A 25580-nucleotide genomic window follows, 5' to 3' on the forward strand; every position below is an offset into this window, starting at 1 on the left:
TAGATACCATCTAATCATGTTCATGTTCCACGTGGGGCTCACAGTCTTAGTCCCAATTTTACAGATGAGGAACTGAGGAACAGAGAAGTGAAATGAGTTGTCAAGTTCACACAGCGGACAAGTGGCGGACCCGTGATTAGAACCCAAGCCCTCTGACTCCCAGGCCTGTGTTCTAAGCACCAGGCCACAATGCTTCCCGCAATGTCAAAAGCCACAGAAAGCACTGGATGCATGTGTCTTCTGCAGGCAGCCCCATCCTTCCCTCGCACCTGCTCCTCTTGTACCCAAGTCTACAAGCAGCGTGGCTCAGTGGAAAGTGCACGGGCTTGGGAGTCAGAGGTCATGAGTTCGAATCCCAGCTCTGCCACTTGTCAGCTGTGTGATGGTGGGCAAGTCACTTCACTTCTCTGGGCCTCAGTTCCCTCATCTGTAAAATGGGGATTAAGACTGTGAGCCTCATGTGGGACAACCTGATTACCCTGTATCTACCCCAGCGCTTAGAACAGTGCTCTGCACATAGTAAGCACTTAACAAATACCAACATTATTATTATTATTATTATTACATGTTTACAAGTTTACATTTTTTCAAATGGTATTTGTTAAGCACTTACTATATATCAAGTGATGTTCTAAGCCCTGGGGTAAAAACATGTCTATCTGGGCAGATACAGTCCCCGTCCCACATGGGGAGCGTGGCTCAGTGGAAAGAGCACAGGCTTCGGAGTCAGAGGTCATGGGTTTGAATCCCGGCTCTGCCACTTGGCAGCTGTGTGACTGTGGGCAAGTCACTTCACTTCTCTGTGCCTCAGTTCCCTCATCTGGAAAATGGGGATTAAGACTGTGAGCCTCACGTGGGACAACCTGATGACCCTGTATCTCCCCCAGCGCTTAAACAGTGCTCTGCACATAGTAATAAAAATAATAATAATAATAATGTTGGTATTTGTTAAGCGCTTACTATGTGCCAAGCACTGTTCTAAGCGCTGGGGTAGACATAGGGGAATCAGGTCGTCCCACGTGGGGCTCACAGTCTTAATCCCCATTTTACAGATGAGGGAACTGAGGCACGGAGAAGTTAAGTGACTTGCCCACAGTCACACAGCCGACAAGTGGCAGAGCTGGGATTCGAACTCATGAGCCCTGACTCCAAAGCCCGTGCTCTTTCCACTGAGCCACGCTGAGTAAGTGCTTAACAAATACCAACATTATTATTATTATTATTAATTCCCATTTTACAGATAAGGGAACCGAGGGACAGAGAAGTTAAGTGACTCAACCGAGATCACAGAGCAGACAAGTGGCAGAGGCAGAATTAAAACCTTGATTCTATTTATTGCTATTGTTTTTGTCTGTCTGTCTCCCCTGAGTAGACTGTAAGCCCGGCAAAGGGCAGGGACTGTCTCTGTTACTGATTTGTATATTCCATAACAAATACCAACATTATTATTATTATGGGGCTCCCAATCTACGTAGGAGGAAGAGCGGGGATTAAATCCCCGTTTTACAGATGAGGCAACAGAGGCCCGAGACGTGCAGTGAATTGCCCGAGGTCACATGGCAGGCCAAGTGGCAGATCCAGGATTAGAACTCAGGTCCTCTGACTCCCAGGCCCACGCCACTAGGCCATGTTGTTTCCCCTAAAATTCTTCGGCATCCTAGAATTATGATGCAACCCGGCCCTGCTACTCCGTGGTCCGATGGGAACTCCATCAGCAGGGATGTTGGCAAAGACCAATGCGGCATTATCAGAATTCTGGAACTAGCGGCGAGGTCTAGTGGATAAAACACGGGCCTGGAAGTCAGAAGACCCGACTCCCAGAAGTCCCAAGCTGTGTGTCAGGGACAGGGATTATATCCAAACTGATCATCTTGTATCTAACTGAGCACTTAATGCAGTGTTTGGACACAGTAAGAGCTTAACAAATGTAAAAATAATAATAATATAGTATTTGTTAAGCGCTTACTGCGTGTCGAGCACTGTTCTTAGCGCTGGGACTTGTATCACCCAAGGTCACACGGCAGGCTGTATCTCCCCCAGCGCTTAGAACAGTGCTCTGCACATAGTAAGCGCTTAACAAATACCAACATTATTATTATTATTATTATTATTAATCCCATTTTACAGATAAGGGAACTGAGGGACAGAGAAGTTAAGTGACTCACCCGAGATCACAGAGCAGACAAGTGGCAGAGGCAGGATTAAAACCTTGGTTCTATTTATTGTTATTGTTGTTGTCTGTCCGTCTCCCCCGATTAGACCGTAAGCCCGTCAAAGGGCAGGGACTGTCTCTATCTGTTACCGATTTGTACATTCCAAACGCTTAGTACAGTGCTCTGCACATAGTAGGCGCTCAATAAACACTACTGAATGAATGAATGAATGAATGATTAAAACCCAGGTCCTTCTGACACCCAAGCCCGAGCTCCATCCACTAGGCCGTGCTGCTTAACAACAGAGCTAACGATCAGAGAGGATGTACACAGAGGGTAGAAAATCTTTTCACACAGAACTGAAAGAATAAGCCAAAATGAGCACCAACAAGCTGATGACAAAGACCCCGGGGTGCTGTGTACTGCAGTGTAAGTCTAAATAAAGATATTTCCACGTTTAACTTAATGACTTGATACCCAATCATTTATAAATGAGGAATTTTATCAACCTGCAACTCACGCTGTATAATTGACTTCTCTCATCTAGTGAGATTGTGACTCTACTGTTCAAAGAAACAAATCCTCGTTCCAAACTGTGCCCTCTTGAAAATGGTTCATTTCTGAATTAACTTTCACAAAGTAACTTTTCAAACTACAGTGACTCCTCCAATTTAGAAAGCTAATTTATGAAAAAAAAATCTTATTCACAGATTAAACATTTTCAGGAAAGCAGTATGAGACATGAATTTCTTTTTCATTTTAAAACAGTTTTATCTAAATCTTACATTTATTAGTTGAAGAAAGTTATAAGATTCTAGACGATCACTCCTTTTAGGAAATAAACTGTAACTTAAAACCTAGTGTGAGACCAGATAGACCTTTTTTCCTGGTAAGTAGAGCATTACCTTGAGTAAATTTTTACAGGTAGATTAGCAGAAAAACTTAGTGATTCCTGTATTAGTTGGAAGTGGAATCCCACTGGATTAACTGAAGAATACGGCAGAGGATTTGGTAAAAACACCAGAATGTGAACAAAGTAATTTTCTTAATGAGAATAAAACCATTATTTGAAGGAATAAATCAGTCAAAGCATGGGACGGAGGGAGAGCAATGGAAATCAGATAGAAGTCACATTGTAGTTCATAAGAAATGGGAGAAGGAAACTGTTCCAAACAAGAAAAAATACTTGACAACCAGCTAACTAACCTATGTCCTTTGTTGATCTGGTCACCGAATCCCACCGTATTCACAACTGTCAGTTTCAACCGAACGCTGCTTTCCTGCAGTTCGTATGTCTGAGCCTGAAGTTTTACATTTGGGTGAAAGTGTGAGGATTCACGGTCATCAAAATTGGTGTTGAACAATGTGTCTATCAATGTCGACTTTCCAATTCCAGTTTCCCCTAAAATCAGGGGAAAAAAGTTTCAATTGCTTGCATTTCAGCCAAATACACACAAATCCAAACCAATTCAGAAAATATTGAATATTTTAGCCTGAGGTTTCAATCTTGATTATAAAAAGGAATGACTGTTTTCTGTTCCCCAAAAATCCAAACATTGGTTTAAAATCAAGGTCTTTAAAGTAAAGGTAAAGCAGCTAAAGAAACAACTATCACATATTCTAAAATCATATGAAAACAAATGAAGTCTTGCCTACACGGACAATTACCATGACCCAATTTCTAGGTCTTGTAACTGCATTTCTTTTTATACAAATCTTGATTCCACTGTTTATAGAAGGATAATTATCATATCCCTTAACAAATGGAAGTGGCCTGCACTCAAACTAAACAGATTTTTTTTTAAAAAAAAGCACCAAATCATGCCACTTTTCACTTCATCTTATATAATCACTCTCAATACACAAACTCGGTGACCTGTCCTTTACTCTTACTAGCTCACTAAATATTTGGAAAAATATGTTTGTAGCACTGCAAAACACTTGGGGAAAATTACTCCAGAACCACAACACAAGAAAGTTTTTTTCTGGACTATATTTAGCAAGGAAGAGTGAAGAACTATTGAAAATTCGATATTTAACAGATCGCAAATAGATCGCAAACAGAGCGCCTCTTTCTCACACCCCTAACAAAATGCCTTATTATGAAAAAAGAAATTGAGACGCTCTCTGAGAGGAGGTTGGCTCAGAGGCAGACGCTTCTGTATCGATTCTCTGGGAGCGAAGAAAAGGAAGAGAAAAACATGTTGGGGTGAGATTTTAAAGAGTCAGCGGCGGCTTCAGATGCATCAGGTCTTACCTCTGTCGAAACGCTGTTGAAGACGGGTATCGGAAGAACACTCTTATGTTCCTCGTTTGGGGTTTAAGGGAAAGGCTGAGGAGAGGAAAAACCATGCTGACACTTACCAATGCAGAGGATGTTAAAACAGAACCCCTGGTGAATGGATCTATTGACCAGCTGATCGGGTAAACTTTCAAAACCAGCATGACCAGTCATAGATAAGGAGCGGTAATTTTCATTTTGCTGCGGAGAGATAACTTGAATGAGTTCAAGAAGTAAGCGCGGTGACGGAATTCCGGCTGCAGTTTGGCAGGTAAACCGGTGACATCGCGTTATCTTACCGCCCCGAGATGCACCGATTCCCCGGAAGAGAGACAGCCCCTTGGAGACTCATCTAAAATCAGGCACCAAGGCAAAGCCATCTAGCAGCCTTCCCCGACGCGGATCCCAAGAGAAAGTGGCTCCGCCACTTTGCTGTGTGACCTTGGACAAGGCACTTCACTTCTCTGTGCCTCGGTTACCTCATCCATAAAATGGGAATTGCAAGGGGGACTGGGTCATTCATTCATTCAATAGTATTTATTGAGCGCTTACTCTGTGCAGAGCACTGTACTAAGCGCTTGGAATGTACAAATCGGCAACAGATAGAGACAGTCCCTGCCCTTTGACGGGCTTACGGTCTAATCGGGGGAGACGGACAGACACCAACCTGATTACCTTGTATCTACCCTAGCGCTTAGAACAGTGCCTGGCATATAGTACGTGCTTAACAAACAGCATTCAAAAAATACTCTGGCGTAACCCAGAATGTAAAAACATTCTGTAATTACAGACCAGAATAGAAAGAGTGATTTAAAAAGGCACTGATTATTCTGACTTCAAAGGGATTCTAATTTTGACTCTGCTTCTCCCCCTCTAGTCCATAAGCTCAATGTCGGCAGGAAACGTGACTATCAATTCTGCTATACTGTACTCTTCCAAGCGCATAATACAGTGCTCTGCACAAATTAAGCACTCAATAAATATGCATAAATCCTACTTAGACTGTGAGCGCCATGTGGGATAGGGACTGTGTCCACCCTAATTAACTTGTACCTACCCCAGCACTTGGAACAATGCTGGACACACAGTATGTGCTTCACAAATACCCTAAATAAGTCAAATCTCCATTCTGGGTTGGGTGAAGCCATCTGGGAAAGGAACCGAGTCAAGACTGCAGGTGGAGTCAAGGTTGAAGGTGGTAATGTTAAAACACGACTTCTTGTGCTTCTGTTGCATTTTCCACAAGGTTAGTACAGAGCACTGCATTCATTAGGTGCTCAAAAAAAATACCTTTACAATCCTACTTTCATCTCAGCACTTTTTCACTCACACCCTCTGGCCTCACGTTTGTACGTATTCATTTATATATCCTTCTAGTTAAGCTCTTGTTTCTCTAATTTGGTGGTTTTACACCTATTTTTCCATTGCTGTAGTAGTCCCTTATCAGGAGGGACTATATTTTCCACCCCCCATACTCTCCCAGGCACGCAGTACAGTGTTCTGCACACAGTGAGGTCTCGATAAATATATCTGGTTGCCTGCATGAGCTGCGGAAGCTAGTCTTGGAAGAGGGCATATGAATTATCTAAGTGAGATGAGTGATGAGGCTCACATGTGCAAATGGGAGAAGGAAAAACACTTCAAGCTGGAGATTTTCAAAAAAAAATTTGCACTACCAGATAAGGGTCAAGGCCCAACTATGCAGTGTGAGTTAGGGTCAAATCACCGAAGGTGACGTTTGCTTATACCAGGGTAAAGAAGGTGTTTGTTACATTTCATTCATTCATTTGGATTTATTGAGCACTTACTGTGTGCAGAGCACTGTACTAAGCTGGCTGGAATTTTGCTGTTCACACTCCACTTCCATTACTTTCAATCTTTACAGTCCACAGCCTGTCCGTTCCCCATCACTCTCTTAAAAGAGTATTCCCAAATTCTATCCCTACTCTCTTCTCCACATTAGCTAACTTCCACTAGTTTTGCAACAAGGTGAAATAACTTCAGACACTAACCTTAGTGGGTTACTTGTAGAACTCTTAATGGGGTCTTGACATTCACTTGAACATCCTAATGCTAAAGACATCATTTGGATTTAAAAAAAAAACGGATTCAACTTTTAAGATGCCGAAGTGGTTGATTCGGCTTTCTCCTAAGAGCTGATTCAACCGCCTTACTTCTATTCTATGAACTTCTATCTTACAGAAGTTGAATGCAATTGTCCAGGGAAGTGAAATTAGCATTAACTTTTAAAGCATTGAGAAAAATAAGGAGGGGAGAAAAGAAAAGCGAAGAAAAACTCTTTGATGTCATTCGTTCATTCATTATTATTTATTGAGCTCCTGTGCGCACAGCTTGAAAGATTACGAGGAAAAAAAAACAAAGTCCTGTCTTCATGCAACTTACACTCTAACGGGCAGGCATACATCGTGCACTGTAGAAGCACAGGGAATCACCTGGTAACAGTAGTGTTTGGCACATAGTAAGCGCTTAACAAATGCCATCATTATTATTATTATTAGAGTATGAAAAAAATATGAAAACTAAAGGATGTAAATTGAAGAGACGCTGCTCGGATGACCTGATGAGGGTCAGCTGGAGAATGCCTCCTGGAGGAAGTCCCGACAGAGAGATGGAGGGTCAGAGACGGGGGAGTCATTCATTCTATCTGAATGAATCGTTATTTATTGAGCGCTTATTGTGTGCAGAGCACTGTACTAAGCTCTTGGGAGAGTGCAACACGACAAAAGAGAGACAACCCAAAATGAGCTCACAAGGAGCCCAGAGAAGATTAGTTTGAGGAAGCCGAGGGTGGGAGCTAGAGTGCTTTGTGCCAAGAGAGTAAGAGAGTGGATATGTGAAAAGGAGCAAGCTGGAGGAGAGGGCTTGAAGCCAATGGCCAGGAGCTTCGATTTTCGGTGGAAGGGGGAGGAGGAGGGATGGGAGACAGTTGGGGTTTTTGAGGAGTGTGGAGTGATGCATTCTGAAAGACATTTAAGGAAGACGATCTGGGCAGCAGAGTGTACGTCCGGTTGAAGAGGGGACAGTGAGACAGCTGATAGCGGGAAGAGGGAGAGAGCGTGAACTAGGGAAGGGGCTTTCGGAGAGAAGAGGAAGTGCCATGTCCAGGAAATGTTGGAAGAAGATAATCAGCAAGCTTTACAGGCAGACAGAATGTGAGCTGTAAAAGACAGAGAGGAGTCAAAGATGAAACCAAGCTAGCCAGCTTCTGGGTCAGGGAGGATTTGACCCTCATTTTTGGTGAGGTAAACTGTGATGGGAAATTTAGGAGGAGTGGATTCGGTGGGGGGGAGGGGAAGGGATGAGTTTGGTTTGGGGCACACTGAGTTCAGGTGGCCAGCAGGCCATCCATGGGGGGTGTTCAGGAAACGAGAGCAAGTTCAAGACTTGTAAAGCAGGTCAAGAGGGAGGGGCTGATGAGAGAGATTTGAGAGTCATTTGTCCCAAAGTGGAAATCATGTGAGTGGACAATCTCTCTGAGAATGAGATTTTATTGCAAATACAGTACAGAATCCAGAACAGGGCCTGTGGCACACCCACAGTGAACTAACAGTTGAGAAGCAGAGGAAGAGTCAGCAAAGGAGACAAGCAATTAGAAAGTTAAAATAATGAGAACCAAGCCATTACCATATCATCAAATCCAAGGTCAGTCTAGAGTTTCCAGGAGGCTGGAATGATTCTCTGGGTTGAAGGCAGCTTTGAGGTCAAAGAGGTATCTAAAGCAGCACCCAAAATGACCGGCCTTCAACTATTAAATCCTTTCCTTCGGATTATTATAATTTGGGGCATCTTAAACTTCTCAGTACACAAACATAGCCAACTAGGCAACACGGGCAAAGTATTAATTATCAGCCATATTTATTGAGCACTGACGGCAAACAGAAAATTGTACTAAGCGCTTGGAAGAGCACGATAGCATAGTCAAAGTACTAGCCTCCGTTTCACCAATTTCAGTCAGGCCTGACAGTTTGTAAAAGGGAACACAGAGACCAAATTTTAAAACATAGCATGCAAACAGTTACTATTTGGGAAATACACTCACTTTTCCATCTTTATTTCCTTGTGTGGAAGAATATGGAGTTCTCATTCCCATATTAGACTGATAGTGCTGAAAATTAAAAAAGAAAAATTTAAGTTAATGGATGCATCTAAAAACCAAACACCTCCACCAGAGGTTTGAAGATCTACAGGTGAGATCACAAAGGAATCGCGCTGGGTTGTTCCATTTTCCTTTCCCATTGGTGCAATTTCAAAATGGTCCTCTCTTCAAAAGATTTCAATACAACTATATAATAATAATAATGTTGGTATTTGTTAAGCGCTTACTATGTGCCGAGCACTGTTCTAAGCGCTGGGGTAGACACAGGGGAATCAGGTTGTCCCACATGGGGCTCACAGTCTTAATCCCCATTTTACAGATGAGGGAACTGAGGCACAGAGAAGTTAAGTGACTTGCCCACAGTCACACAGCTATATCTATTTTAACGACTTTATCTGTCAATAAACATTCACTGAATAATAATAGGATGTACATGAGGCACCTGGAGTAAAGATTAAGATCTAGTCCCTGCCCTCCAGGATCTTACAAACTAATAAAAGAGGGACCGTGGACAAACATATGAAAAGTCCATAAGTGTGTCAACAGTTCCGATTGCAAGAATCTGCATAGGAAGGGAAATAAAATCATGTGAAGAGAGAGAAGCGACGTAGCCTAATGGGGGTAGGGCAGGGGACTGGGAATCAGGAGGACATTCATTCATTCATTCAATCGTATTTATTGAGCACTTACTATGTGCAGAGCACTGTACTGAATGCTTGGAACATACAATTCGGCAACAGACAGAGACAATCCCTGCCCAACATTGGGCTCACAGGGAGACAGACAACAAAACAAAACAAGTAGTCTGGCATCAATATCATCAAGATGAATAGAATCATAGATATATACACATCATTAACAAAATAGGGTAATAAATAATATATACAAATATGCACAGTGCTGTGGGAAAGGGGAAAAGCAGAGGGCAGGAGAAGGGGGGACGGGGAAGGGACGAGGAGCAGAGGGAAAGGGGGAAGCTCAGTCTGGGAAGGCCTCCTGGAGGAGATGAGCTCTCAGTAGGGCTTTGAAGAGGGGAAGAGTTAGTTTGGCGGATGTGAGGAGGAAGGACACGGATTCTAATCCCAGCTCTGCCACTTGTTTGCTGTGTGACCTTAAGCAAGTCACTTCACTTCTCTGGGCCTTAGTTACCTCATCTGTAAAATGGGGATTAAAACTGTGAGCCCAAGTGGGACAGGGACTGTGTCCAACCTGATTAGCTTGTATCTACCCCTGTGCTTAGTACAGTGTCTGACACATAGTAAGCGTTTAACAAACGCCATTACAAAAAAGAGTTAAGCACAAGAAGAATAGGGGATCCAGGACCGAGACTTGCAGGTCACCCACAATGAGGGCATGAAAAATGGAAGAAGTGCAGGCTTAGACCGTGAGATCCATGTGCGACAGGGCTTGGCACATAGTAAGTGCTTAAAAAATATTACAATTATTATTACTACTATGCTGTTTTAATAATGATGGTATCTGATCAGCGCTTACTACGGGCCAAGCACTGTTCTAAGCGCTGGGGCACATACAGGATAATCGAGTTGTCCCACGTGGGGCTCACGCTTTTAATCCCCATTTTTCAGATGAGGTAACTGAGGCACAGAGAAGTTAGGTGACTTGCCCAAGATCACACAGCAAACAAGAGGTGGAGCTGCGATTAGAACCCATGTCCTCCGACTCCCAAACCCGGGCTCTTTCCACTAAACCTCGCTGCTTCTTTAGCTCGTGAGCCCCTTGAGGGCTAGGAACCGTATCTGATTCTATGCTCTGTACTTTTTCCCAGTGCTAATCAGTGCTCCACATACAATAAGCACTTAATTCTACTATGATTTCAATCAATGCTGAATAAATATTACCACTACTATGCAGCAGGCGAAGGACCGAGGGGCGGAGAAGCAGGAGGGAAATAGGGACGCACTGTACCAGCGAAAACTAAGATCAGAGAGCGTAACCAAGGAGGGCACGGGAGTCAATAATGCCAAAAGAGGCTGGGCGGCGGTCAGTGAATATTGGGACTGAGTAGAGTCCCTTGGATCTGGTTAGGAGGAGGTCAGTGGTGACTTTGGAGAGCGTGGGTTCAGTGGAGTCCAGATTGCAGTGGGTCAAGTGAGTTGGTGGACAGACTGTAAAGAGTTTGGGTAGGAGGGGAGCGGGGAGGTGGGGCAACAGCTGAAGTGAGCTGAAAGATTCAGTGCTGAAACAGGATTGTCTTAAGTGCGTTTGAAGGCAAAGGAGAAAGAATTTTCCGAGTGAGGGGGAAAAAAGGTTTTTTTAAGTTAAAAATCTTAAAGTTCCGAGTGCTTTACAGAGGTGAGAAAGGGTGGGGGCTAAAGGCACAAGTGAAGGGGATTAATTTGGAGGGCAGGAGGGAGATTTCCTGAGAGACAGGAAAGAAGGGGAAAATGGATGGAGGCGGGTGGGGATTAAAAGGATAAGGAAGCGATGGAAGAACGTTATTTTGCCAGTGATATTTCTTAAGTGCTTATCATGTTCCAGGCAATATCCTAAGTGCTGGAGTTAGATGTAAACTAATCGGACTGGACACAGTCCGGGTCCCACATGGGGCTCACAGTCTTAATCCCCATTTGACAGATGAGGTAGCTGAGGAGCAGAGAAGCCAAGTGACTTGCCCAAGTTTGCCCAGCAGTTCAAGCGGCAGGGACGGGATTAGAACCCAAGTTGTCCGACTCCCAGGCCTGTGCCCTTACCACTGGGCCACGCTAGGAATTTAGGGAAGCTGGTAACTAATGGTTTTTATTTCATCAGCAAAGTTGTTGGCCAGGTCGTGGGGGGTTTGGAGGTGGAGGGTGAGGAACTGGAGGCTCGAGGATTTGGAATTACAGGTGGGGGGACTGTGGACGTGTAAATCTATGAAGGAGAAGCAGAGGAAAAGCATGAGTTGTAGCAGATAAGGGTGAACTTGACTGGACGCCCACCAAGCCTCCTGGACCGCACGACTGCAGGAGAGATCCAGGACTGGAGAAGAGTGGCGTGAGAATAAAAGAGGGATGAGGGTTGAGAGAGTCAAGGTGGTTTGGAGGGTATGGACTTCAGCATCTAAGAAGGGGAGGGTTGGAAGGAAGTGAGGGCTGGGAACAGTCAGAGCAGGTCAGAGTTCGGAGGTTGGGAACAGTCAGGCCAGGACCGAGTTCACAGGTCACAGAGGGGGGCAGAGGGTGAGGGGGTGAGGATGGTCTGAGGAGGTGTTGGGATGTGAGGAAGGTCATGGTTCAAGAGTGACATGTCACAGCGAGTGACACTAGAGAAGGGGTAATGTCTGGAGGTGATGAAGTCTCACGTGGGCCATGATGATGCGTGGTCCAAATAAAGTGGGCCCCAAGGTCAGCAGAGTTGCCTAATGTGAGGCAGCAAGTTATCGCAGGATTTGTACAATCATCAACACTAGAAGCCTGGAGGAAACTATTTTTCTTCCCTCACTGATGCCCATGCCCATCACCCCCACCAACTGTTCCAAACTTTAAACTCTCCTCAGGCCCCCTGTTCCTCCCCCTCCTTCATTCCTCACCAGCAATGATCTGGCCACCTACTTCACACAAAAATTAACACCATCAGGTCTGAGCTCCCTAAAGTCACCCCTCCATCTTCTCCATCCCCCCCCCCAACCCTCTCCCCTATTTTCCCATCCTTCTCTGCAATATCCTCAGAGGAGATCTCCTCCCTCCTCGCAAGTGCCACCCCCTCCACCTGGGCTTCGGACCCCATTCCGGCTCACCTTATAAAAACTATCGCCCCTTCCCTCCTCCCCTCCTTAACTTCCATCTTTAACCGCTCACTCTCCTACGGCTTCTTCCCCTCTGCCTTCAAACATGCCCATGTCTCCGCTATCCTAAAAAAAACCTCTCTTGACCCTTCCCCTTCCAGTTATCATCCTATCTCCTTCCTGTCCTTCCTTTCCAAACTCCTAGAACGTGTCATCTACACTCGCTGCCTTGAATTCCTCAACTCCAACTCTCTCCCGGACCCCCTCCGATCTGGCTTCCATCCCCTCCACTCCACTGAAACTGCCTTCTCAAAGATCACCAATGACTTCCTTCTTGCCAAATCCAATGGCTCCTACTCTATCCTAATCCTCCTCGACCTCTCAGCTGCCTTTGACACTGTCGACCATCCCCTTCTCCTCCACATTCTATCCAACCTCGGCTTCAGGGACTCCGTCCTCTCCCGGTTCTCCTCTCATCTCTCTGGTCGTTCATTCTCGGTCTCCTTCGCGGGCTCCTCCTCCCCCTTCCATCTCCTAACTGTAGGGGTTCCGAGAAGGGTCAGTTCTCGGCCCTCTTCTGTTCTCCATCTACACTCACTCCCTTGGTGAACTCATTCGCTCCCTCGGCTTCAACTATCTTCTCTACACAGATGACACCCAAATCTCCATCTCCTCCCCTGTTCTCTCCCCCCTCCCTCCAGGCTCGTATCTCCTCCTGCCTTCAGGACGTCTCCACCTGAATGTCTGCCCGCCACCTAAAACTCAACATGTCCAAGACTGAGCTCCTCATCTTCCCTCCCAAACCCTGTCCTCTCCCTGACTTCCCCATCACCGTGGACGGCACCACCATCCTTCCCGTCTCACAGGCCCGCAACCTTGGTGTCGTCCTTGACTCAGCTCTGTCATTCACCCCACACATCCAATCCGTCACCAAAACCTGTAGGTCTCACCTTCACAATATTGCCAAGATCAACCCTTTCCTCTCCATCCAAACTGCTACCTTGCTGGTACAAGCTCTCATAATATCCTGGCTGGATTATTGTGTCAGTCTCCTCTCTGATCTCCCATCCTCCTGCCTCTCCCCGCTCTAGTCTATTCTTCATTCCGCTGCCGGGTTCATCTTTCTACACAAATGCTCTGGGCATGTCACCCCCTTCCTCAAAAACCTCCAGTGGTTGTCCACCAACCTTCGCATGAAACAAAAACTCCTCACTCTGGGCTTCAAAGTTTTCCATCCTCTTGCCGCCCACCCCCACCCTCACCTCCCTTCTCTCCTTCTACAGCCCATCTCATACACTTCGCTCCTCTGCCGCTCACCTCCTCACGATCCCTCATTCGCACCTGTCCCGCCGTCGACTCCTGGCCCACGTCCTACCGCTGACCTGGAACACCCTTCCTCCTCACATCCACCAAACTCTCTTCCCCTCTTCAAAACCCCACTGAGAGCTCACCTCCTCCAGGAGGCCTTCCCAGACTGAGCCCTCCCTTTCCCTCTGCTCCTCCTCCCCTCCCCATTCCCTTCACCCGCTCTCTGCTCTTCCCCCTTCCCCTCCCCACAGCACTGTGCATATCTTTCATTCAATAGTATTTATTGAGCGCTTACTATGTGCAGAGCACTGTACTAAGCGCTTGGGATGAACAAGTCGGCAACAGATAGAGACAGTCCCTGCCGTTTGACGGGCTTACAGTCTAATCGGGGGAGACGGACAGACAAGAACAATGGCAATAAACAACGTCAAGGGGAAGAACATCTCGTAAAAACAATGGCAACTAAATAGAATCGAGGCGATGTACAATTCATTAACAAAATAAATAGGGTAACGAAAATATATACAGTTGAGCGGACGGGTACAGTGCTGTGGGGATGGGAAGGGAGAGGTGGAGGAGCAGAGGGAAAAGGGGAAAATGAGGCTTTAGCTGCGGAGAGGTAAAGGGGGGATGGCAGAGGGAGTAGAGGGGGAAGAGGAGCTCAGTCTGGGAAGGCCTCTTGGAGGAGGTGATTTTTAAGTAAGGTTTTGAAGAGGGAAAGAGAATCAGTTTGGCGGAGGTGAGGAGGGAGGGGGTTCCAGGACCGCGGGAGGACGTGACCCAGGGGTCGACGGCGGGATAGGCGAGACCGAGGGACGGCAAGGAGGTGGGCGGCGGAGGAGCGGAGCGTGCGGGGTGGGCGGTAGAAAGAGAGAAGGGAGGAGAGGTAGGAAGGGGCAAGGTGATGGAGAGCCTTGAAGCCTAGAGTGAGGAGTTTTTGTTTGGAGCGGAGGTCGATAGGCAACCACTGGAGTTGTTTAAGAAGGGGAGTGACATGCCCAGATCGTTTCTGCAGGAAGATGAGCCGGGCAGCGGAGTGAAGAATAGACCGGAGCGGGGCGAGAGAGGAGGAAGGGAGGTCAGAGAGAAGGCTGACACAGTAGTCTAGCCGGGATATAACGAGAGCCCGTAATAGTGAGGTAGCTGTTTGGGTGGAGAGGAAAGGGCGGATCTTGGCGATATTGTAGAGGTGAAACCGGCAGGTCTCGGTAACGGATAGGATGTGTGGGGTGAACGAGAGGGACGAGTCAAGGATGACACCGAGATTGCGGGCCTGCGGGACGGGAAGGATGGTCGTGCCATCCACGGTGATGGAGAAGTCTGGGAGCAGACCGGGCTTGGGTCTGTATCTGTATATTATTAATATCTGTATATTATTCATCACTCTATTTATTTTGTTAATGATGTGTATGTATCTATGATTCTATTTATCTTGATGATATTTACACCAGATTACTTGTTTGGTTTTGTTCTGTTTTGTTTTGTCTGTCTGCCCCATTTAGGTTGTGAGCCTGTTGTTGGGCAGGGATTGTCTCTATCAGTTGTCGAACTGTACATTCCAAGCGCTTAGAACAGCGCTCTGCACATAGTAAGCGCTCAATAAATACAACAATGAATGAATGAAGAGCCCAGGCCTGGGAGTTAGAGGAGCTGGGATCTAATCCCAGCTCCACCACTTGCTCGCTGTGTAATCTTGGGGAAGTCACTGCCTTCTCTGTGCTTCATTTCCCTCAGCTATTAAATGGGGATTCAGTAACTGTTCTCCCTCCTACTTAGACTGTTGAGCCCCATGTGGGACCTGATTTTCTTGTATCTTCCCTAACCCTTAGTAAAGTGCTTGGCACGTAGCGCGTAACAAATAGCACAATTATTAACATGTTCACTGTGCACAGAGAACGTGCCTACAAACTCTGTTATATTGTACTCGCCCAAGTGGACTAAACACTATTTAATCCAGTGCTCTGCGCACAGTAAGTGCTCGATAAATACCATTGATTGATTGAGAGGTTGTTGAAGTCCCTAAAAATCAGTGAAGGAGAGGGGAGAGTAGGAAGGAAAGAAAGGGGGCGAAGTCACTCAGAAAGTAAAGCTGGGAGCCTGTTGTTGGGCAGGGATTGTCTCTAACTGTTGCCGAATTGTACATTAGTACAGTGTTCTGCACATTGTAAGTGCTCAATAAATATGGCAATGAATAAACGAAAAACAGTGAAGATGGAGGTGACTAGACTGTCTAACTCCTCCACCCTTCCCCAAGGGTCAGGGAGAGGTGGAGAAGGTGCAGCCATTTCAGGAGAGAACAGCAGGGAACGCGATATCATCAGATGAAAGCCGGGTCTCGGGGGGTGGGCCGGGGGGAGTGAAAGGATCGGGAAGAGGTCCAGGGGGAAGGGGAGTCTGCTCGCAACGGTGGGATGCTTTTTGGGAGGGAAGATAAAGGGTGAGGAGTAAGAGCCAATCAATCAATCGTAGTTATTGAGCACTTTGCTGTGGGCAAAGCACTGTACTAAGCAAGCATTTGGAGGAGCACAATAGAAGAGTTAGGAGACGCAATCCCTGCCCACAAGGTTTACAGGGGATGCAGATGGTAAAATAAATTACGGTTAAGGAAAACAGGAGAGTGCAAGGATATTTTCATAAGCGCTGTGGGGCTGGGGTGAACATCAGAGGGCTTTAAGGAGTAAGTACACAACTAAACTCGTTGTGCACAGGGAACGTGTTTGCTTACTGTTATACTGTTCTCTCCCAAATGCTTAGTACAGTGCTTTGCACACGGTAAGCACTCCATAAAGACAACTGAATGAATGAAGTCAACGCGGAGAGGGGTAGACAGATGGGGAAATGAGGGCTTTAGGGAAGGCCTCGAAGGAGATGTGATTTTTCAGAGGGTTCTGAAGGTGGGGCGAGCGGTGGCCTGTTGTATTTGGAGGGGGAGGGAGGTCCAGGCCTGAAGGAGGATGTGAGCGAGAGATTGCCAGGGAGATAGACGAGATCGAGGTACGGAGGGTAGGTTGGAGGTTTAGAGGCGCGGAGTACGCGGATTGGAAAGAGTGGGATAACTGTGAGGTGTCGGCGGGTGATCAACAGAAAGGTCACAGGCTGGCAAAGGACAGGCTAGCCCACCAGAATACGATCAATCAATCAGTGATATGTATTGAGTACTTCCTGTGTGCAGAATGCTGTGCTAAGCGCTTGGGAGAGTACAAGAGAGTTGGTAGACACACTCCCTGCCGACATGGAGCTTACAGTCTAGAGGGGGAGGCAGACATTGAAATAAATTACGTGTTGTGGGGCTGAGAGTGGGGTGAATATCATGTGCTTAAGCCTACAGATCCAAGAGCTTGGGCGACGCAAAAGGGAGAGGGAGTAGGGGAAATCATCTGGGTTCGAATTTCCAGCCCCGCTACTTGTCTCCCAAACCACTTCGGGCAAAGCACTTAACTTCTCCGTGCCTCAGTTGCCTCATCTGTAAAATGGGGATTAACTCCGAGCCTCGCGCGGGACAGGGACTGCTTCCAACCTAATTAGCTTATATCTACACCACGTAGTTCAGTGCCTGGCACATCGTAAGTGCTTAATAACTACCACCAACAAAAAATGAGGGCTTAGTCAGGGAATGGAACATTCTGGGAAGAGGCTGGTCCCTCTGCCAAGAATGGAAAAGCTCCACCTGCCTGGGCGAGGAGCCAAGTTCCCCTGAGGACAGAGTGAAGGGAAGTGAGACAGTGGGAGCTTCCCGTCAGCTGGGATACGTACTCCTGCGGAGCCCCAGGCAGAACAAATCTTCCATCACCGCGGCAGGGCAGAGTAAAGCAGAGGACCAGGGTGGTCTAGTGGATAGAGCACGGGCCCTGGGAGTCAGAAGGACTTAGTTTCCAATCCGGGCTCCACCACTTGTCAGCTCTGTGACCTTGGGCAAGTCACTCCCTTCTCTGTTGCCTCAGTTCCCTCATCTGCAAATGGGGATTAAGACCGCGAGCTCTACGTGGGACATGGACTGTGTCCCACCTGTTTAGCTTGTATCGAACCCAGCGCTTAGTACAGCGCCTGGAACATAAAAGTGCTTAACAAATACCATAAAAAAAGAAGCCACCACATGACACCACCTTCACAAAACCTCGGGATGGCTGTGGCGGGTGTGACTACAGAGCCTGAATTCTGCTGCCTCCGCCACAGCGCCCTGCCGATTTTTGTTTTTGTCTTCAGTACTGTTTCCTCTCTCCTCATACACCTGTCGCCAGTCCCCATCTCCCCTTTCCATTTTTTGATTGTGAGCTCCAGTGTATCCTTTCCCAGCGCTTAGTACAGTGCTTTCATCCATTCAATTCTATTTATTGAACACTTACTGTGTGCAGAGCACTGTACTAAGTGCTTCGGGGAGAACAATATAACAATAAAGAGACATTCCGGTAGGGATTGTCTCTATCTGTTGCCGAATTGTTCTTTCCAAGCGCTTAGTACAGTGCTCTGCACAGAGTAAGCGCTCAATAAATAGATACCATTACTACTGCTGCTGTGGTAATGTATTTCTCTTAAACAAAACCTGACCTGAAAAGGGAGATCGGATCAATTTGGTCATTAACCTAATGTGAGGCGCACTTTAAACCACACTTCCTTTCCCGGCCTTTTCCTCAGACCCAAAGCCACCACGACTGACTTCCGTTCCTCGAATCCTCGGCTTGGCCCTAACCATCTTCGGTGGTTTTAAGTATGATCTGGCAAACCTCAATTTTAGTCTGTTCTGTGGTGATTTGGCAGTGGGAACCGAGAAACGGATAGTCTGGGGCGATGCTGCAGAACGGAGCTGAACGGTGCTGCGATGTTGCGTCCGATCCGAGCGCAGAGGAAGGAACGAGGTAGAGAATTCAGTCCTACCAACCTGACTCTGCCAGTGGGAAGGGCAGGACTGTTCGGCAAAACAAAGCCCGTCTTGAAGGGGACGGTGGACAGGACTGTGGCTGGGAAGGGATAAGAATTCACTGAGATTCCCCTGACCCTTTCCTGTGCACCTCCTCTGGGTTCTTCCCATGGACAGAGAGAAAACAGTTAACCTCCAGTTCATCGGTTCATGTCAGCTACAGACCCATGGAGGACTGAATGATCACCAACCAAACCAGATGGAAAAATCCAATCTCTAATAATAATAATAACAATGGTATTTATTAAGTGTTTACTATGTGCCAAGCACAGTTCTAAGCACTGAGGTAGACACAAGGTAATCAGGTTGTACCAAGTGGGGCTCACAGTCTTCATTTTACAGATGAGGTAAATGAGGCACAGAGAAGTTAAGTGGCTTGCCCAAGGTCACACAGCAGACGAGTGGCAGATCCGGGGCTAGGACCCACGTCCTCTGACTCCCAAGGCCGGGCTCTTTCCACAGAGCCACGTGATCCCTTTGTGGGAGAGAGACTGGGTTCAGCCTGATCAGCTTGTATATAGTCCAGCACTCAGTACAGTGCTTGGCACTTAATAAGCGCTTAACACACCATAATTAGTTAACCCTCTCCTCTCACACCTTAAACAAACAGGTCAAATCTAGCCAGAACTATTCATTCATTCATTCAATTATATCTGAGTACTCACTGTGTTCAGAGCACTGTACTAAGCACCTGGGACAGTACAATATACCAAAAACCAGACACAGTTTCTGCCCACAATGAGTTTATGGTCTAAAGGCGGGGAAATAGACATTAATATAAATAAATGACAGGTTATAAGTCATAAGTGTTATAGGTTATAGGTCATAAGTGTTGTGAGGCTGGGAGGGGGGAAGAACACTGGGAGCAAGTCAGTGCCACGCAGAATAATAATGTTGGTATTTGTTAAGCGCTTACTATGTGCAGAGCACTGTTCTAAGTGCTGGGGTAGATACAGGGTCATCAGGTTGTCCCACATGAGGCTCACAGTCTTAATCCCCATTTTCCAGATGAGGGAACTGAGGCACAGAGAAGTGAAGTGACTTGCCCACAGTCACACAGCTGATGAGTGGCGGAGCCGGGATTCGAACCCATGACCTCTGACTCCCAAACCCGTGCTCTTTCCACTGCGCCATGCTGCTTCTCTAATGGGGTGACATGTCCTGAACGTTTTTGTAGAAAAATGACCCGGGCAGCAGAGTGAAATACGGCCTGGAGGCGGGAGAAGTAGGAAGCTGGGAGGTCAGAAAGGAGGCTGATGCAGTAATCCAGGCGGGACAAGATGAGTGATTGTAGCCACGTGAGAGTGGTTTAGATTGAAAGGAAAGGGTGGATTTTGGCGCTGTTGTGAAGGTGGGACCGACAGCGTTCAGTGATGGAGTGAATATGTGAGTTGAATGACAGAGAGGAGTCAAGGATAACACCAAGGTTACTGGTCTGTGAGACAGGAAGGATGGAAGTGTTGCCTACAGTGATGGGAAAGTCAGGGGGACGGACAGGGTTTGGGTGGAAAGATAAGGAGTTCTGTTTTGGACATGTTAAGCTTGAGGTGACGGGAGGACATCCAGGTAGAGATGTCTTGAAGGAAGGAGGAGATGCGAGACTGCACAGAGGGAGAGAGATCAGGGCTGGAGATGGAGATTTGGGTAGCATCCGCATAGAGGTGGTAATGGAAACCAGGGGAGCGAATGAGTTCTTCAAGGGAGTGGGTGGAGATGGAGAAGAGACAGAGATCCAGAACAGAACCTCGAAGGACCCCCATATTTAAGAGAGGGGAGGCAGAGGAGGAGCCGGCGAAGCAGACTGCGAATCAACGGCCAGAGAGGCAAGAAGAGAACCAGGAGAGGACAGAATCAGTGGAGCCAAGGTTGGATAATGTTTCCAGAAGAGGGGGTGGTCCCCAATGTTGAAGGCAGCTGAGTGGTCAAGGAGCATTAGGATGGAGTAGATTTGGATTTGGAAAGGAGGAGGTCACTGGTGACCTTTGAGAGGGTGGTTTCTTTGAAGGGGACAGAAGCCAGATTGGAGCGGGTCAAGGAGAGAACTGGGGCAGAGGAAGAACCAAGTATTACTCCACTTAAATACCGCAAACAGCAGTCATTCTGGTTAACTGGAAATTCCACCACTGGATTTTGGGACGGCCAATCTGAGTCTCTTGGGTACATTAAACACCTCCTTAGATGACCTACCTGGAAACGATGCTTTTCATTTTGATGATGATAGCCGAATATACCATTGTTCGATACTCCAAATTACTCAGTGACATTCCAACTAGTAAAAAAAAAATTATGCTCGGAAGACCGGCAGACATGCAACAGGATGTCATCCTGAAGTAAAGATCTATTCTAGTGGTGTTGGCGTTAAGATTTTGCTGGGCTATCAAATTCATATCAACCACCCACATTTGTTTTTTCAATTTCCCGTTCTTCCTGAGCACGTGGCTAAGAGATTACTTAGAATACCTTGTGGATAAGTGTTTTGATCAGGAAGCCTGAGTGACTCATTTAACATATGACAAAAGATAATCGTTCAAGCATTATCCAGGTTTGGGATGAACATTTTTTTTTAAAAAAAGTAATGTCAGACCTTCCCATGTAAAGCATACATCCTCCTCCTTCAATCAGTCAGTGGTAATTAATATTTAACACTTACGGTGTGTGGAGCACTGTACTAAGCACTTGGGACAGCACAAGATTCTTTTAATACCCCAACATCCAGTTTGCCACCAAATCTATGCGCAATGTGGTCTAATAAAAGCCGCATGGGCCTAGGAATCGAAGGAATGAGTTTTAATTCCAGCTCCGCCACTTGCCTTCTGTGTGACCTTGACCAGGTCACTTAACTTCTCTGAGTCTCAGTTTCCTCATCTGTAAACTGGGGATCCAAGACGTCATCTCCCTCTTCCATAGGCTTGTGAGCCCCATGTGGGACAAGGACTGTGTCTCATCTGATTAAACTGTATCTACCCCAGCTCTTAGAACAGAGCTTGCCGCACAGTAGGTGCTTAAATACAATCATTATTAGTTATATTATATTATATATATATATTATTAATATAATAGTAATAATGATGATGGTATTTTAAGTGCTTACTATGTGCCAAGCACTGTTCTAAGCGCTGTGTTAGATACAAGGTTATCCGATTGTCCCACGTGGGGCTCACAGTCTTAATCCCCATTTTTCAGATGAGGTAACTGAGAGAAGTTGTGACTTGTCCCAAGTCACAGAGCTGACAAGTGGCGGTGTCAGGATTAGAACTCACAACCTCTGATTCCCAAGCCCGGGTTCCTTCCACCGAGCCATGCTGCTTCTCATAATATATAATATAATAAAGTATAATATTATACAGCATATACTTACATATCATACATTTTAATATATGATTAGTAATTAGTAATATAATATAATACATTACTATATTATTATTAAATCCAGTTGGTTATTCCTCCACAACATTTTCAGAATCCGAACCTCCCTCCCCATCGAAACCGTCACCACGCTGGCTCAATAATAACAATAATTATGGTATTTCATTCATTCAATAGTATTTATTGAGCGCTATGTGCAGAGCACTGTACTAAGCGCTTGGAATGAACAAATCGGCAACAGATAGAGACGGTCCCTGCCTTTTGACGGGCTTACGGTCTAATCGGGGTATTTAAGCGCTTACTATGTGCCGAGCACCGTCCTAAGCGCCGGGGTGGATCCAAGGTAATCAGGATGTCCCAAGTGAGGCTCACAGTTTTAATCCCCATTTTACAGATGAGGTCACTGAGGCACAGAGAAGTTAAGCGGCTTGCCCAAGGTCACACAGCAGACAAGTGGCAGAGCCGGGATTAGAACCCGTGTCCTCTGACTCCCAAGACCGGGTTCTTTCTGCTCTGACATATGCTGACTTCTCCACTGAGAGAGCTTCCCTGCTGATCGCTCTGCCTCCAGGCTCTCCCCCACTCTGTGAGAAGCAGCAAGGCCCCGTGGAAAGAACACGGGCTGGGAGTCGGAGGACCTGGGTTCTTAGCCTGGCCTTGCCAACTGCTTGCTGGGTGACCTTGGAGACAAGTCACGTAACCTCTCCGTGCCTCCGTTTCCTCAACTTTAAAATGGGAATTAAATCCTACCCCCTCCTACTTAGACTGTGAGCCCCATGTGGGACGTGAACCGTGTCCAACCTGATAAACTTGTATCGTTTGACACAGAGTAAGCACTTAACAAATACCATAAAAGAAGTTGTACTACACACACCTCTCCTCTCAAAACGTCCAATGATTGCCCATTTACCTCCATGTCAGCCAAAACCCCTGACCACTGGCTTTAAATCACTCAATTCGCTCTTTTCCTCATCTCTCCCACCACACCCCAGCTCACAATCTTCGTTCCTCTCAAGCTAAACTGATTGTGTGTCATTCTCAATTATCCCACCATCGACCTCTTCCTCATGTCTTCCTTCCTGCCCGGGAACATCCCCCAACTAATTTATGGCATTTGCATTAAGCGCTAGGGTAGATGCAAGCTAATCTGGTTGGACAAAATCCGTGTCCCACATGGGGCTCGTGTTTATAATCCCCGTTTTCCAGATGAGGTAACTGAGGCACAGAGAAATCAAGGGGCTTGCCTGAGGTCTGACCTCTGACCTCTTAATAACGATGATGGTATTTGTTAAGCGCTTACTATGTTTCCAGCACTGTTCTAAGCACTGGGGTGTTACAAGCACAAAGTAATCAGGTCGTCCCACGTGGGGCTCACGGTCTTCATCCCCATTTTGCAGATGAGGGAACTGAGGCGCAGAGAAGCTGAGTGACTTGCTCACAGCTGACAAGCGGCGGAGCCGAGATTAGAACCCATGACCTCTGACTCTCAAGCCCGGGCTCTTTCCACTAAGCCACGCTGCTTCTCAGCTTCCACCTCACCCAAGCCTTCTTGCCCCCTATCTGGACTTCCTACCCGACCTCCTCTCTCTTGATGCGTAAGTCCATCCCGTCAACTTCCCTCTCTCTGCCACACTCCAGCCCCTTGCTTGCCTTTCCCTCTGTCCATCTCACACCACCAACCTCCATTCCTGGATCATCTCCACACTGGATCTCATGGTGTGTAGTGTACTGTTGGTGAAAATCCAAGGCACGAGGCTGACCTTGTTCACGTCCAATTTATCCTACCCCGCTATAACCCGCGCATTCAGTCCATCACTAAATCCTGCCGGTCCCACCTTCACGACATCGCCAAAATCCGTCCTTTCCTCTCCATCCAGACTGCTACTGCATAAATACAATCCTATGCCGCCTGGATTACTGCATCAGCCTCCTTGCTGACCTCCCGGCCTCCTGTCTCTCCCCACTCCTGTCCACACTTCACTCTGTTGCCCGGGTCATTTTTCTACAAAAACGTTCAGGACATGTCACCCCTCTCCTCAAGAACCTCCAGCGGTTGCCCTTCCACCTCTGCATCAAACAGAAACTCCGCAGCATTGGATTTAAAGCGGCCCATCACCTTGCCCCCTCCTACCTCACCTCGTTTCTCTCTCTGTACAACCCAGCCCTGGCACTTCACTCTTCTAGCGCTAACCTTCTCTCACCGTGCCTCGATTTCACCTCTCTCGCTGCCGACCCCCGGCCCCCATCCCGCCTCTGGCCTGGAACGCCCTCCCTCCACAGACCCGCCAGACAATTACTCTCCCCCCATTTCAAAGCCTTACTGAAGGCACACCTCCTCCGAGAAGCCTTCCCAGACTAAACCTCCCCCTTCCTCTTCTCTCAGTCCCTTCTGCTTCACCCTGACTCACTCCCTTTGTTCTTCCCCCCTTTCCAGCCCCACAGCTCTTACGTACATACCTGTAATTTATTTGTATTGATGTCTGTCTCCCCCCTCTAGACTGTAAGCTCTTGTGGGCAGGGAATGTGTCCTTCTATTGTTCATTCATTCATTCATTCAATAGTATTTATTGAGTGCTTACTATGTGCAGAGCACTGTACTAAGCGCTTGGGATGAACAAGTCGGCAACAGATAGAGACGGTCCCTGCCGTCTGACGGGCTCACGGTCTGATCGGGGGAGACGGACGGACGAGAACGATGGCGATAAATAGAGTCGAGGGGAAGAACATCTCGTAAAAACCGATGGCGACTAAATAGAATCGAGGCGATGTACAATTCATTAACAAAATAAATAGGGTAACGGAAATATATATAGTCGAGCGGACGAGTACGGTGCCGTGGGGATGGGAAGGGAGAGGTGGAGGAGCAGAGGGAAAAGGGGAAAAAGAGGGTTTAGCTGCGGAGAGGTAAGGGGGGGTGGCAGAGGGAGTAGAGGGAGAAGAGGAGCTCGGTCTGGGAAGGCCTCTCGGAGGAGGTGAGTTTGAAGTAGGGTTTTGAAGAGGGGAAGAGAATCGGTTTGGCGGAGGCGAGGAGGGAGGGCGTTCCGGGACCGCGGGAGGACGCGGCCCGGGGGTCGACGGCGGGACGGGCGAGACCGAGGGACGGCGAGGAGGTGGGCGGCGGAGGAGCGGAGCGTGCGGGGTGGGTGGTGGAAAGAGAGAAGGGAGGAGAGGTGGGGGGGGCAAGGCGACGTAGAGCCTCGAAGCCTAGAGTGAAGAGTTTTTGTTCGGAGCGGAGGTCGATGGGCAACCACTGGAGGTGTTTAAGAAGGGGAGTGACAGGCCCAGATCGTTTCTGCGGGAAGATGAGCCGGGCGGCGGAGTGAAGAATAGACCGGAGCGGGGCGAGAGAGGAGGAAGGGAGGTCAGAGAGAAGGCTGACACAGTAGTCTAGCCGGGATATAATGAGAGCCTGTAGCAGTAAGGTAGCCGTTGTTGTGTCGTACTCTCCCAAGTGCTCAGTACAGTGCTCTGCACACAGTAAATACTCAATAAATACAATTGAATAAATGAACCCTGCTCCCTTACAGTTCAGCAACTGTATTTCTCCTCCCTCACGTCCACTGCCCTTCCCAACTATTCCAGACTTAATTCCCTCACACCCCCAGGCACCCTTCCTCTCTCCCTCAACCCTGAGGGGCAGCCTGACTGAGTGGAAAGGTCGAGGGCCTGGGAATCCAAGGACCTAGGTTCTAATCCCGGCTTCCACGTTAATACAG

The 25580-nt window shown here is 47.3% G+C and overlaps 1 protein-coding gene across 3 annotated transcripts in view; it reads right to left on the bottom strand.

Moving 5' to 3' along the window:
- Positions 1-20750, bottom strand: part of SEPTIN10 (septin 10) — a 65374-nt gene extending 44624 nt beyond the window's left edge. For 2 of the 3 annotated variants that reach the window (XM_029055599.2, XM_039911208.1), the window contains exons 1-4: positions 20686-20750; positions 8495-8560; positions 4518-4635; positions 3360-3555 (exon numbers count right to left, since the gene is read on the bottom strand). In XM_029055599.2, the coding sequence (XP_028911432.1) occupies positions 3360-3555; positions 4518-4635; positions 8495-8545 (365 nt within the window). In that variant the 5' untranslated portion in view covers positions 8546-8560; positions 20686-20750. The remainder of the gene's footprint in view (positions 1-3359; positions 3556-4517; positions 4636-8494; positions 8561-20685) is intronic. The other variant, XM_039911209.1, reaches the window with a different exon arrangement.
- Between the last annotated feature and the right edge of the window lie 4830 nt (positions 20751-25580).

This window comes from Ornithorhynchus anatinus, chromosome 2 (assembly GCF_004115215.2).
Source record: "Ornithorhynchus anatinus isolate Pmale09 chromosome 2, mOrnAna1.pri.v4, whole genome shotgun sequence".
In the NCBI taxonomy this organism is placed as follows: domain Eukaryota; kingdom Metazoa; phylum Chordata; class Mammalia; order Monotremata; family Ornithorhynchidae; genus Ornithorhynchus; species Ornithorhynchus anatinus.